The sequence below is a fragment of the Rissa tridactyla genome, chromosome 8 (assembly GCF_028500815.1).
Source record: "Rissa tridactyla isolate bRisTri1 chromosome 8, bRisTri1.patW.cur.20221130, whole genome shotgun sequence".
Taxonomy (NCBI): Eukaryota; Metazoa; Chordata; class Aves; order Charadriiformes; family Laridae; genus Rissa; species Rissa tridactyla.
This window is the reverse complement of record NC_071473.1, coordinates 19,515,910-19,529,099: the sequence shown is the minus strand read 5'-3', so window position 1 is coordinate 19,529,099 and position 13,190 is coordinate 19,515,910. Positions and strand designations below refer to the sequence as shown.

The window sequence follows — 13,190 nt, the reverse complement described above, 5'->3', positions numbered from 1 at the left end:
CGAGATAAGAACATCGTAAAAGTTTATAGCCATAATAAATGGGTCCTCCTGTAAGGACAGTGTTGTTCTTTCACACCACTGCTGGTCGTTTTTTAACTGTGATGTTAAAAATTGTGGGTTTTCTTTAACAACAGCTTTAAAGCTCCCGGTTAACACCATCTCCGTTCCCGCCAGCTCAGCCTGGCCCTGGCTGCCAGCATGTCCCGTCCAGGCTGGCAGCGCTCCCAGCAGCACGGGCATGGCTGGGTCACCTCCCTGTGACAGTCCCCCTGTGCCCCGGCTGCTGTTTGGTTTGGCCCCAGCCCTGCACCCAGTGTCACTTCCCAGTCTTGGGGATTTCTGTGCCGGGACTGCGCGGGCTCATATGCCATGGAGGAGCAGAGGTACAAGCCGGCTCTCTGGGCACACAGGCTTTTGCCTTGCCTGGATTTCACCCTGGCAGGGTCCCAGGGCTCTCCCTGCTGCAGGGGAGGATGCTGGGTGCTCGTTAGTCGAACAGCCCTGCAATGCCTGCAAATTTTATTGGGATGGCTTGGCTTTTTGACTCATAGGTGAACTACTGAGCAGCAAAGCTGTTTTCTCACTCTTTTTGGTTATGTGTAGAGCTGCTTCATGGATCCGACTGTGGGGTTTTTTGTGCAGTGTGAAATGATGACAGGTCGCCACAGCTCATGTGCAGCCTCTGAGAGCTGCTGAGAGAGGGGGGTGGTGGATGGCTGGGGAAAACGAGCCATCCTGCGCCAGACCCAGCTGTTAGGGTAGAAAAATGCTGAAAGAGCCTGGGGGAAGGTTGCAGACTGCTGAGTCCTCCCTCCGTGACACAGCCTGTTGTCTGAAGCAGCGGGGATGGCCATGGAGAGCCCGTCTGCAGCCCCGGGCAGGGAGAGCTGCGGGGGCTGGGTGGGGACAGTAGCTCCCTCCCTGTGGAGCCCCCAAAGTCACCGCCTGACACATGAATGCATGTGTCCATGCACACAACGTTGTTTAATGATTATTTCTTTTTTTCCGTACTCCAGTCCTCATTAGCTGGTACGTCTGTTACCAGTTGTAGAGTCCTGCTGGGCTTTTGGGGGCTGAGCTGTGTTTGGAGAGGGGAGAGTCCCCTTCCCCAGCCGCGCTGAGCCCCGGGAGCGTTGGGCAGTGCCCAGGTCAGGCTGTGTCCCGTCTCAGGTCACTGTCAGTGCTCGGGAGGGGAAAAAACCCCAAGCAAGCACATTGTGAGTAACTTGGCAGCCAGGAAGCAAATGGTGTGGGAGTTAATGGCACTTTCAGCAGCGTGCGTTCGCAGGGCAGCTTATTGCACAGGGTCGTGTTGATTTACTTGTCTAGGCCTGCTTCTTGCATTTAGTTACTCTGGGGGGTAATCGGGCCCTGGGGAGGATGTTTGCAGTGACAAGCCCTTTTCCTTTGCCCTTTTTTTTTCTTTTTTTTCCTCGGACCTGCTGTAACGGAGCTGGGGGTCTGTCAAACCAATTATCTTTTAATGCACTTGCCCCCGGGCAAGTTGGAGGGCAGGGGCCCCTGCGGCCCAGTGTGCAACAGAGCACGGAGCTGGGGAGATCTCGGTTGCCGAAGGAGGTGGCAGCCGTGGCTCCACTTGTGTCACCTCCTGTCCCCCCAAGCTGCCCCTGGCCTTTGGGCTGGATAACTCCTGTCCCCCAGGAGCCTGGCCGCTCCTTGCGAGGTGTCCCTAGGTGTCCTTAAGCAGCCTGATGAAAAGTCCCATGGCACTTTCCGTGGGAAGTGGGTTAGAGCACTCAAATGGGGAAAACAAATGTCTCTTCCTTTTTTTTTTTTAATTTTAAAAAAGTCTGGGTTTTGGAGCTGGCAGAAACACTGTTACTGAGGGTGTGGGGGAAGAGCTTTGCTCTGGGTACCAAGGCCGGTCCCTGCAAGGTTTTGCTTAGATAAGCAACTTCATAAAATGAGGGCGGACACCTGAAGCTTTGGGCTCTTAATGCTGGATTTACTTCTAGCGTAGGTCAAAAAAAAAAGATAATTGTGTTTTGTGTATCATTACCCTGCAGTTTTGTACAGCAGCTCCAGAGTAAAGGAAGAGCCTGAACAAACAACTGGGAAAGCAGTGAGACACTAAGATTATGGCAGCTGCCTGGTGAGGAAGTTCGTGCTTGCTTTTAGTCACTCATGTTGGCCGTTTGGGCTCAGGCTTGGCCTCCTCAGCCAGCTAATGCTGCCTGCCACTGGGCTTGTCAGGAACCAGGATTTGGAAGCAAAAAAAGTGAAAGATATACATATGCATAGCTTAGTCTTACTCTTTAACGTGTATTTCATGTGTTTAAAAGGCCACTGCCACAGCTTTCCTCATGCTTTGGTGGCTTCGTTAAGGGCGGGTGATGTGGCTTAGAGGGAGGTTTCCTGGCCTTTGGGCAATGTCCCTCTTCCCTGACCTGCAGCAGAGGGGAAGGGACATTTGCCCAGCAGAGGTGGGAACCCACAGCAGGTAATCCTCACCGTGGCCACCGTGAGCAGGGTGGAGGGAAGAGGGGACAGCCCTCCTCGCCTGCCAGTCCCCGGGACACCCACAGCTTCTTGGGGGCTGCTCTGGTCTCAGGGGAAGCTCCCAGAGGTTTGGGAAGAGGTCCCACAACTTGTTCCTACTAGAGAAATCTCTCTGACACAGCAGGAATAAAAACAAAGAGCTCTTCTTCAGTGTTTACATTTATTTTTAGAAGACAATAAGCGAGCAGATCGAGCTGCAGGCGGAAATGGTGTCTCTGAAGTTCAGGCTCCCCCTCCGCCCTCGTCAGGAAGCGCATGCTGCACGTGCGCCCGCCTGGGATGTTTGTAGACAAAGAGTTTCTTGATGCATTTTTTTTTTTTTTTTCTCCCCCCTCCAAGTTCCCTTGCCCATAGGCAAAGAGGATTTGCTCGCTGACATGCTGGAGTCTTGCGCGGAGCTGGGCTCTGTGCGCCGGGGGAGCGCAGCTGCACCAGGCTGCTTCTGGTAGCAGCCCTTTGCCTTGGGTGGGAGTGAGCTTCCCGATTTTTTTGGTTTTCTTGGATCAGGGAATTAAATCATCGTTGATGTGGTGCTGGTGGTGATGAGAACGGGGGGCTGAGGTGGTTCGCGGATCCGTCCATCTGGCCGTTCTTCCTCTGTGGGACCGACTTGGACGAAGCTCGTGCTTCCCGGCTCTGCCGCAGCCTGTCTCAGTGACCTGTGGGTCCCCTGGTGCGGAATGAGTACGTAGCCCTGTTTCTTTTGCTCCTTTGCTCTGTGCCCCTTGGGGTGTCGGGGTGTCCCCGGTGAGCCACAGGGCACTGCTATGTGTTGTGGTGATGGGCATTCGTGTGTGGATCGTTTGTGCCCGCTCTGGGCAGAAATCACTGCTGCCGCCGAGGTGCCCCTTTTCTCCTTTCATCAAAAAGAGATGCCGTAAGGGACCAAACTGAAACCCAAGGCATGTTCTTCTGGTCATGTCGGCAAATGGGGATGTAGTTGGACCCAGGTTTGTGCCTGTTGGGCAGATGGTCCAGCCGGCTCTGTCAGGACCACGTGCTCCATCGGTGAGCCCTGGCACACGTGGCTTCCTGGGTGCCGTGTTCGGGGCTGTGTGAGTTACGGTGCTTGCTCTCCTTGGAGGCTGCAGTTTTCTCCATGTCTGCAGTGTCTCTTCTGTTCCTGTGGCAAAGGAACCTGATTTGAAGTAAACTCCAGGCTGTGGGGTCTCCGGTGCCAGATGCCGTATCGATGGGCAGATGCCTCTTGTGGCAGCCATGACCGAGTGCATGGGCTGTGTCCTGCCGTGGTGCTGGGGACAGGGCTGTTGCCAGCGCCATGGCTAGGAAGTGGACAGAGAGAATTCACGTTTGTTAACATAACAGCATGCAAAGGCTCTTTCATTCAGTCTGTGACTGTCATAGCGTGGCACGGTCCCTGCTCTTCATGGTCCGGTCTCCGTGCCGACCTCCGGCTGAGGTCTGGAGCCAGCGGTCGAAAGCGGAGGGCTGTCTGCCTGCGCAGGGGGGAGGCAGATGGGGCAGTCAGGAATGAAATGGAAGAGCCGCGGCTATTTTGTGGAGGTGGTGATGCAGCCCAGCCTCCCCACATCTGCCTGGGGTGCGGCTGGCAGTGCAGCTCCCCCTCCAAACCCGCTGCCCGGGATGGCCCAGGCTCCTTCCCTGCGCCGCCTGGGGAGTGACTGTATCTTGCTTTTAATGAGGTTCCTCCCATCCCAGAGAGCTGGCAGGGAAGGGAGTAGCGTGTTCCTGAGCGCTTGCCAATCCTAATAGAGTGAGTGTTTTTCACGGACTTTGCGGCAATCCCAGCTCCTGCTGGGCAACAGCGTGGCAGGGAGGCTGGAGAAGAGTGGGACTGCTTCCTCCCTGCTGTGGCAGGGCTGGGGGGTGACAGGCAGCCTTTGCCTGCTGCAGACCCCGGCTATTGGCTTTCCCAAATGCCTTTGCCTCCGAGGGATGTGGGGTTAATTCCTTTCCTTGGACTCTGGCTGGGGATCCTCTGTGCTGGCACAGCAGGTCCTGTGGGGTCTGGTGCTGCCCGCTCCCCTCCTGGGGGAGGATAACCCATAGCGGACCAACAGCTTTCTTAAACCAAAGCAGCCTTTGATCTTTCCCTGGGGAGCAAAGCCCAGCCTAAGGGGCAAAAGCGCTTTAAAGGGTGCACATGTGTCGCTGTCTGGCTGATGTCTTGCCTTTGTGGTGTGGGTATTGAGGGGGACGTTGTGTTGTACGGTCTGTGTCCCTCCCGATGGACAAGTGCATCTCTGCTCCCTCTCTGAGCTGGGGCTATAACTGGCACCATCTGCCAGGTCCCCACCATGAGCTGGCCTGTGGCTATGGTAAGAGTTTATGGCATTGCTCTTAGCCCGTGTGAGGTGCTCACCTGAAAGTTTCTCCTTCCCAGCTGCCTGCTATTGGAAGGGGTGAGGGGATGTGGCAGCTTTGGCAGCCCCTTTGAGGACTGCAGGGCTGTGCAGTGCGTGGGCCATCAGTGCTGTCCCTGCCCAGGGCCACGGGGCTGCTCCCCTGGCTCTGCGTGGGGGACGGGCTTTCCCCTCCTGCCAGGTGTGGTGTGAAGCTTTCCCTCCTTGTGTGCCATCCATGTGCTTGCACCAGCAAAGGGGTGGCTGAGGGGGGCAGTGGGGAGAGCCTGGCTGGCGTACTGGTGGGGATGGGAAGCCCTGCCCAGTGCCAGCTCCTGCCAGGCTGGCTCAGAGGTTGGCATGGCTGCTTCCTCCTCCTCTTTGTGCGTTGGAGTGCAAATAGCCAAGCAGTGAGTGCGTAACTCTTGCTTCCTTCTCATTAAGGTGCTCATTTGGTGGCAAACTCAATAGTTAAGGGCACAAAACTCTTTCAGTGACTATGAATTAAAAGCAAGAGCAGCCGACCAAAACTTACCCAAGCTCCCAGGAATTCCTGAATGGCCTGTATTTGTTCTTGGCAAAAGGGGATTTTCTTTCCTTTTCTGTGAAGGAACCTTCTGAAGCTGTTTACTTCCGCGCTCTTCTTGGCTGCAACCATTTTATGCAAAGAAGTCAAAATCATTAATGTGAAAATCAGTGGTTGCCAGGCCAATGATCCTCACACTGAAAATAGTGCATGAGATTTGTCTAAAAATGTAATGACTCGAAACTGTATGAGCTGAACTCTCTTTTGAGAGAAGACAAGTGTGACTGTTTCTGTAGGGGGTCCTGTGTGGGCTGCTAGGTGGGTTTGCATCTCTGGCCGTCAGTGCTAACGTTCTGGTGCATGAAATAAATCACATTCTGGGAAGCAGCTGGTGCAAGACCACGGGACCAAACCCGCAACAAGCATCCTTTTGGTCCTGTGCATGTCTGGAGTGTTTTGCCTTGCCCGATCGAATGATTCCTTGGGTCCTGTGTCAGCATTGGGAAACCCAGGTTTTGTCGTACTGGAGTCTCACTGCCACCTGTCTCCTTCCTGCAGCGGCAGTGCCCTGGCAGCAAAAGGGAGCCTTTTCCAAGGTCTGTTCATGCTCAAGCACCCTCTCTGCGGAGGGGAAAAGCTGGTGGCTCTCAGGAGTCAGAAGCATGAGGGCTCATAGCTCCCTGGACGCACCCTTCTCCAGCCCGTGGAGGAAGAGGAGGGTTATCTGTTGGCCCCGGACACTGTGGCTGCTCACCAGGCTGCACCTGAATGAGTTCCTGAGAGCAAACCTGCACCTGGAGGTGCTGAAAAAGACGCTTTTAGCAAAATGAGAAGCAGGGTCCCACCACAAGCTCCTTCTGGGTCTGGCCATAAAGGGCAGAAGAGTATTTACTTTCTATTCAGTAAGAATTTTATTTGCATTGTCCTGGCAGCAGCGGCGAAGATGTGTTGCTGCAGTAAAACCTGGCTTTGCATGGACTGGGGAGGAGGGCCAGGAACCTCTCCTTCCAGCCCCTGGGCACTACAGTTCCTGTCCACAGCCACACAGGGGTTTTGAAGTGCTCAGTGCCCGCAGAAGCCTGGTGGGTAGACAACGGCGTCAGCTGCTCGTCCCGTAGCAGTGAGCCCCATACGGCCATGTTACCACATGTGCGGCAGCAAGAAGGGGTTTGCCCTTGCACGGTCTCTTCTCAGGATGCCAGTGACAGGACACAGGTAATGGGCACAAACTGAAGCACAGGGAATTGCACTTAAACACGAAAATTGCTCTTTGCCTGGAGCTGCCCAGGCAGCTCCAGGCTGCCCAGAGAGGTTGTGGAATTTCCAGCCTTGGAGAGACTCAAAACTCGAGTAGACACTGGCCTGGGCAGCCTGCTGTAGCTGGACCTGCTTGAGTAGGGGCTTGGACTGGGTGATATCCAGAGGTCCCTGCCACCCTCAGCCATACTATGATCTTTGTTTCTGAAATGCTAGATGAAGCTGGTTCCTTTGGCTGCCACCGTTTAAGGAACATCTTCAGCTGCATCAGCTCTTCCTCGCCTTTTGCTCCTCATTCGTGGCCTAAGGTGGGAAGGCGATGGAATGGGGCTCAGCAGCCCAGGTCCCATGTGTCCGCTGGTGCGTGGGGCAGAAGAGGCGAGGTGATGGGAAGCCTTCCTCTCTGTGCTGAGCTGGTGGCTGGGCAAAGTGCTGCCTGGAGGAGCCTGACAAGGGAAGGGACTATCACCGGGTGCCCAGTTCCCTTCAGCATTGGCTCTGCCTACAACAAATCTCCCTCCCTGGCTGTAAGAGCAGCTGGGAGAGAAGCGGTGAACAATCTTATCTTTGGTCCTGGTCGGGATGCCCTTAATAGCGCTGGGAATTACATGTGTAGTCCCATTGCTGCACTCTTTTAGCCTATGTTTTCTCTTTTAGATTTGCTTTGCAATCCGCTTGACGTGAGCATGCAGAAGTTTTCTTCCAGACTTTTCTTCTTTGTCAAAAAGTACAGCTTCCCCTGTACCTCATAAGCCTAAGGGTGCCCCAGCTTTGCTTTAGCTTTGCAGGCAAACCAGGAAGAGCATCCCTTGGCTGAAAGGCATTTAGAAAGCGAGGGGAAAAACCAGTTCTGTAATTAAATGCCTAACCCTCCTGCATTCTGGGGGTTAATCACAGTGCTGCTGTGTTGGGAGGGTGACTGGGAGAGGCATGTGCAGGTCGTTTTAAGGTAAATCAAAGAGCTGCTCTGCAGGCTTGACTTTCTAATACCTAATTTGTCCGAGTGATCCTTAACGTTGGGTAATGAGCTGGAAGATTTGTCCAGTGCTTAAGGGCAAACCCCATTAGCTGTGTCATAAATAAAATTTCCCTGGCATCTTTCTCTGTGTCAGACACAGTGATTACAGCCTCAGCTGATTGGCCGGGGTTGCAGTCTCCAATTTACAAGCAGAAAAATATTTCTAGATGAAACTGGGGGTTCCAGGCTTCCACCTGACAATTGTCCTGGATTTTCTGAGGGTAAATAATTTTTGGCCAGGTGCTTTCTGCTGCTTTAGCAGCCGCAGCTGGAAGAGGAGCAAGGGAAAGCAGTTCCCTTGGCCACAGGTATCAATACAGATTCCGAGGCGCAGTCCTGGCTCGGGGAGAGCAGGTTTCCTGATATTAGCAGGTGTGACTGAGGATGAGGTTCAAATATTTCTTTTGCATCGGTGTCCATTTCTAGTGAAGCAAAATAAAGATTTGCAAATAACGTTCTTTGTTGTGTGTTTTCCCCCGACAAATTTGCCTTGAATGCGCATGCTGAAGCAGGCAGCAGTGACGCAGCGGAGACTGAATGCAGGCAGATATCTGTGTGAATTTCAGCCATGCTGGAGACCAGCAGCCACCTTTTTCGGTCTATCACAGGGCAAATCTGCAACAGGCAGCTTAGTGATATGCACGTTAGGGTTTGGAGGCTAAAAGCAAAGGCGCTCGGAGCTGAAAGAGATGAAAACAGAGCGATGTTGTGATACGGCAGAAAAAGCACTGAGATGCCTCTTTTTAGTGGGGGAGTCTTTCTGCTATTAGCCCTAATGGAGGAAGACTTTCTGCTAAAGCTTTCTCTCCTGATAGCTTTTTGCACTTCCCTGTCCTCCCTGGATCTTGCCCCCCGCTGCCACCGTAGGATGACTGATTCACACAGTTCCCCACTCCTGGTGGAGGGTTTCTTTTTCCCCGGTAATTCATACTTCCGCCTTAGCTTCTGAACGGGGCATCTCATCTCTCTTACCACACCGGGTCGCGGGCTAATGAGAATGCATCCACGTAATAACAAATGGATGTCCGCATGGCAGCGAGTAAATGCACTGAGCGTTCTTGCCAAGCCACGCATGTTTACTGAGGTTGGGAGGAAGCACTAACACATGTTGGCTGCTAGTTCCAAAGAGAGGGGAGGAAGGGTATATGAAAGTAAAAGCCCATAGTTCTTGCTCACACATCTACTTTTTACTGCTAAATAAGAAATTAATGTAATCCATTAGCTAATGTAATCCTTTATCAATCCAGTGACTGATAATCATCTAGAAAGAGAACAGCGCATCCCGGTTTAATGTCAGAGGTACCGAGCGAACGAAGAAAGGTTTGCATCCTCACTGTGGGCGCGCTCCTACACCAGCATGCCCAGGCTCAGGGCTGCTGAGATCCCTTAAACCGAGCTCATTGCTCAGGCCCGAGGGATGGGATGAGCTGAAGCCACTGGATGGGATTGTGCTGGACCAGATGTCTCTGTGGCTCTTGGCCCCGTTTGGGTGGGAAGCGCATCTCCTCTGGGCACGTGGTTCTCTCACGGCCTCACTCACCTCTGCGTTACGTGCTGGCGACGCGCTGGGCTGCGTCCCGTCCGTCTCACTAACAGGCAGGGTCTCCATCTCTCTCTCCCTCTTCCAGTGGCGCAGGGTAGCTAGAGATGGTGGAGCCTGGAGGTCTGCATCGCGGCGCACGATCTCTCGGCCGCTGGGAGCCCAGAAGGAGCTGCTGTGGACCCTGAGGCGAGGGGCGGGATGGAGCTTGTCAAAGGGTGAGTTGGGGGCTGCACCACGCTCCCTGTCTTTCGCTCGCTGATGGCTGGTAAGGGAAGAGACGCGCTGGTGTTTGGGGAAGCCGAGACGATGCCTGGCTCTCTATTCGGCGTGCATGGCGCCTTTGTTCCGCTTTCATATTTTGCAGAGCAAACCTCTGCCTGTGGGGAGAGGCTGTGCCTCACGACTGAGGGCCGCAGCCTTTCCCTGTGTTTCCCTGTTGTCACACAGCCTGACAAACACCTAGTGGTTCCACAGCTGGGCGCAGCCCTTGCCTGTAGTGGTGGGAGCTGTGGGGAGTGCTGGACAAGCATTTTGTGTTTTAATTGGGGTAATGCAACGTGAACTAGCCGTGACTAAGGAGGGTGTGAATGACAGGGTTTGTACCAGTAGGGAAAACCCGGTACGTACTGTCAAACCTGGCGGTTTTCCTGCAGCAGTGGTAAAATATGTATATTTAATCTCAGTCCGTTATGTCAGCTTTCCAGAGTGAGTGCTGCGTAAAGAAAACAAATATTTCTTTCTGATTCCCTTTATATCTGGTCTTGTTTTTCCCATAAAGTTACGGGGAGGATTTGCCTTTTCAGGGAGGTCCCCCTGGGAAGCGTGTACTGGGCTGGGCTGCCCTGGCTGCGCAGAAGCTGAGAGGCTGCCGCTAAATGCTTCCCACTTTTAGGATGTGTGCTGAGAAGACTTGAGAGGGATTGCACAGGCGCAGGAGTAAACACAGCACACGTCCTGGTCTGTGCCACAGGCACGAGGGAGGGTAGGTAGGGTAGGCAGGCAGGAGGGCTGCTCTCGTCCCGGAGCCGGGGGATGGGAGGAAATGGGAGAAAACCTGTTGTCCTCGGGGGTTTGTTTTTCTGCATATGGAAATCATGTCTGGTACGGATGTGAAGTTCAAGCGCTGGGAAGGGACAGGATGGGCCATGTCCGAGGGCAGAAGCGCAGATCCCGCTTGGCTTACCCCTGAGGAGAAACACTTTAGAACCCTCAGCTTGGGGGCAAAATAGAAACACGGGTAATACATGGATTTAATATGGGATGGGTCCAGCCCCTCTTGGCTCAGTCTTCTTGTTGCTAGGAGCGTGTGTTCGTGCACCGGTGCTGTGTGCTGAAGGCCCTTCCACAAGGAAGGGTGGGACCCCCAGCTGGTCTCATGTGTGGGGCAGGCAAGACACAAAGGGAGTGTTGCAGAATTCTGTCATCTGCACGTGGCTTAGAAACCTCCAAGTGAAAAGCAGCCAAAGCCCAGGCTCCGGTCGTTGAGCTGTCTAGTCTCTCCCCCAAAGCTAACTTTGCCTTTGCAGATACAAAGGCCGGTTTGTCTCCCCCGCCTTGGCAGGGCTCGCCATCGCCTAACGTTGGCTTTGTCTGCCACGGGCTCATGGAGCCGCAGATGGGCTGGGGCGAGCAGCTTCTCAATGCTGGGATTGTGCGCAGCCGCCCCCACCTCTCCTGGGGGGGACATGCAGGGTGTGCTTGCTGTGTCCCCCACTGCCTTGCTGCGACCTCGGGGTGCTCCAGGCCCCCAGCACCCCCAGGAGCCAGGCAGTGCCCTTGTGGCGCAGAGCTGTTGTGCTGAGTCCGGTCCTGCTGCCTGTCTGTCCCCAGTGGTCCCCTTGCCCTGCAGGGACCTGTCTTCTGGGTGTCCACCGTCTCAGAGAGGGAAGGAGAATTCATCCAAAGGGCACGTGGTCCTGGTTGGATGGAGATGTGCCAACCTCAGCCTTTGCCATGTACGCTTCTGCCACGTGGGTGAAAGAAGGGAGTGCTGGATATTCCCACTTCAGTGCTCTTGCTATGGGACAGAGGGATGGAGACCCCTAGGGAGTGTGTAGCCCACCGGGTAGAGGGACTGATCCTCTGCGCCCCTGCTCCCTAACTCCCTGCCCCCCTCTGGGCTCCATTTGTCCATGTCTGTCTTAAAGTGCAGAAGGAGAAGTTGGAAAAACAACCTGTGAGTAGTGAAGGGACGAGCTGGAGGTGCTGGACCTGGGATGGGAGCTTGGTGGTGGATGCGGTAACTGCACACAGTCCGTTCTGCTAATGCAAGTGTGGACAGCAGGGTGCCCAGCGAGTTAAACCGAAGGAAGAAGTATCTTAAGGGGGCCTACAAGAAAGCTGGTGAGGCACTTCTTAGGATGTCGGGTAATGGCAGGACTAGAGGGAATGGATCTAAACTAGAGATGGGTCGATTCAGACTGGACGTTAGGAAGAAGTTCTTCACCATGAGGGTGGTGAGACACTGGAACAGGTTGCCCAGAGAGGTGGTGGAAGACCCATCCCTGGCAGTTTTTAAGGCCAGGCTGGACGGGGCTTTGAGCAACCTATCTAGTGGGAGATGTCCCTGGCCAGGGCAGGGGGGTTGGAACTACATGATCTTTAAGGTCCCTTCCAACCCTGACAATTCTATGATTCTATGTTAGGGGGAGCTTCTGAGCAGGCTGTTTCGGGAGGATGTGGTCTTTGTTACTGGTGCAAGAAGAGGTCAGAAAAAGCAGTGGTGGGAGGCAGGTGCAGCACGGGCTGATTCCCTTTCCTGGTTCCTGCCACTCTCCTTCCTTGGGTCTGCTTGTGACCACCTTGGGGCTGGACCTGTTGCCCAGAGGTCGTAGTAATGGTGGTCGGGGTTGTTTCAACATGTGTGAGAAAGGGGAGAATAGGTTTCTATGGAGTCTTGGCAGGAGTCTGATCCCTCTGTGTTTCCTTCCTTCACATCCCTGCTGCGTGGGGACAGCAGGGGTTGTCTGGCAGCCGTCACTAGACTCCTCTGTCCCCTCTTCTGTGCTCCCACACTGGAATTTCTGCCTGAACTCTTTTACCAAGAGATGGGAAACTGCAAACCCCGACCCTGTCTCTGACCCCCCACGCAATGCCCCTGCTTCCCAGATCGGGGTGGGAGAGAGGAGGGGGCGGCACAGCGGGGAACAGGCAGGAGGCTGGGGCTGGGTCCCTGCGGTGCGTGGGGTGGGCTCCCGCTGGGCCGAGGGACGCGAGAGGGCAGTGCGGCACCGCTGCTCCCCCCTGGTACCCCCCAACCCGTGCTGCTCCACCTCCCACCCTGTTCTCACCCCTAGCACCCTCCTGGCCCCCCCAGCTCCGTGTGCTCTTCCCACAGCCCCACATCTTTTTGGGTGGCCGGAATATCTGTATCAGTCTCCGGGAAGCTCCATCTTCTTAAGCAAATAATTACTTATTCAATTTCATAAGGGTCGTCTCCTGGGGAGGACAGGCCTCGTGCTTTTCAAGTGTCAGATACAGCTTTTAGCAAAGGGAGCAGCTGTCCTGCGGTGCCTTGCGATGGCTGCTGCTGTCTCTTGGCAGGGCACTGCGGCTGGAAACCTGCCTGCCCCTCGCTGCCGGGGGAGCGAGAGACGGTGCCACATGAGCGGGCTGAGAGGGGCTTCACAGGGAGGGCTGCTCTTGCTCCTTGGTGCTGTGAAATGTGGCGCTGCTGGGGCTTTTCCTGCGCGCTTCATCCCTGGGTTACGGATTTGGGAAGGGGGTGGGAAAAACCAAACCTCTGCAGAAGATGACGGTTAAGACAACAAAGGCATTGAATCGTAAGGGACATAACTATCATAAGGTGCTTTCCTCTCTGCTTTGAAAAATGAATTGTGTGAGATGGAGAGGGATGCTTTGCACAAAGACTCGCTCTTGAGCGATGTCGGAAGGCAGCTGTGGTGTCAGCCCTCATCAGGGTGACATGGTGTGATTCTCACCCAGGCTCTTGCTTTGGAGGTGCTGGCTTTGGCTGGGCATGGCAGAGCAGGGTGCTAATCC

At 54.6% G+C, this 13,190-nt stretch overlaps 1 protein-coding gene across 9 annotated transcripts in view; it reads left to right on the top strand.

Annotated features, from left to right (window-relative positions):
• The window catches only part of LOC128914117 (ankyrin repeat and fibronectin type-III domain-containing protein 1-like), a 260,886-nt gene that overhangs the window by 23,660 nt on the left and 224,036 nt on the right, over positions 1-13,190 (top strand). For 4 of the 9 annotated variants that reach the window (XM_054212695.1, XM_054212690.1, XM_054212694.1 and 1 more), the window contains one exon: positions 9,274-9,403. The exons of 3 other annotated variants lie outside the window; for them this stretch is intronic. In XM_054212695.1, coding sequence (XP_054068670.1) covers positions 9,387-9,403 — 17 coding nt within the window. In that variant the 5' untranslated portion in view covers positions 9,274-9,386. Of the gene's footprint in view, positions 1-2,871; positions 3,205-9,273; positions 9,404-13,190 lie in introns of those variants that run through there. 2 more of the 9 variants (XM_054212691.1, XM_054212697.1) reach the window with 2 other exon arrangements.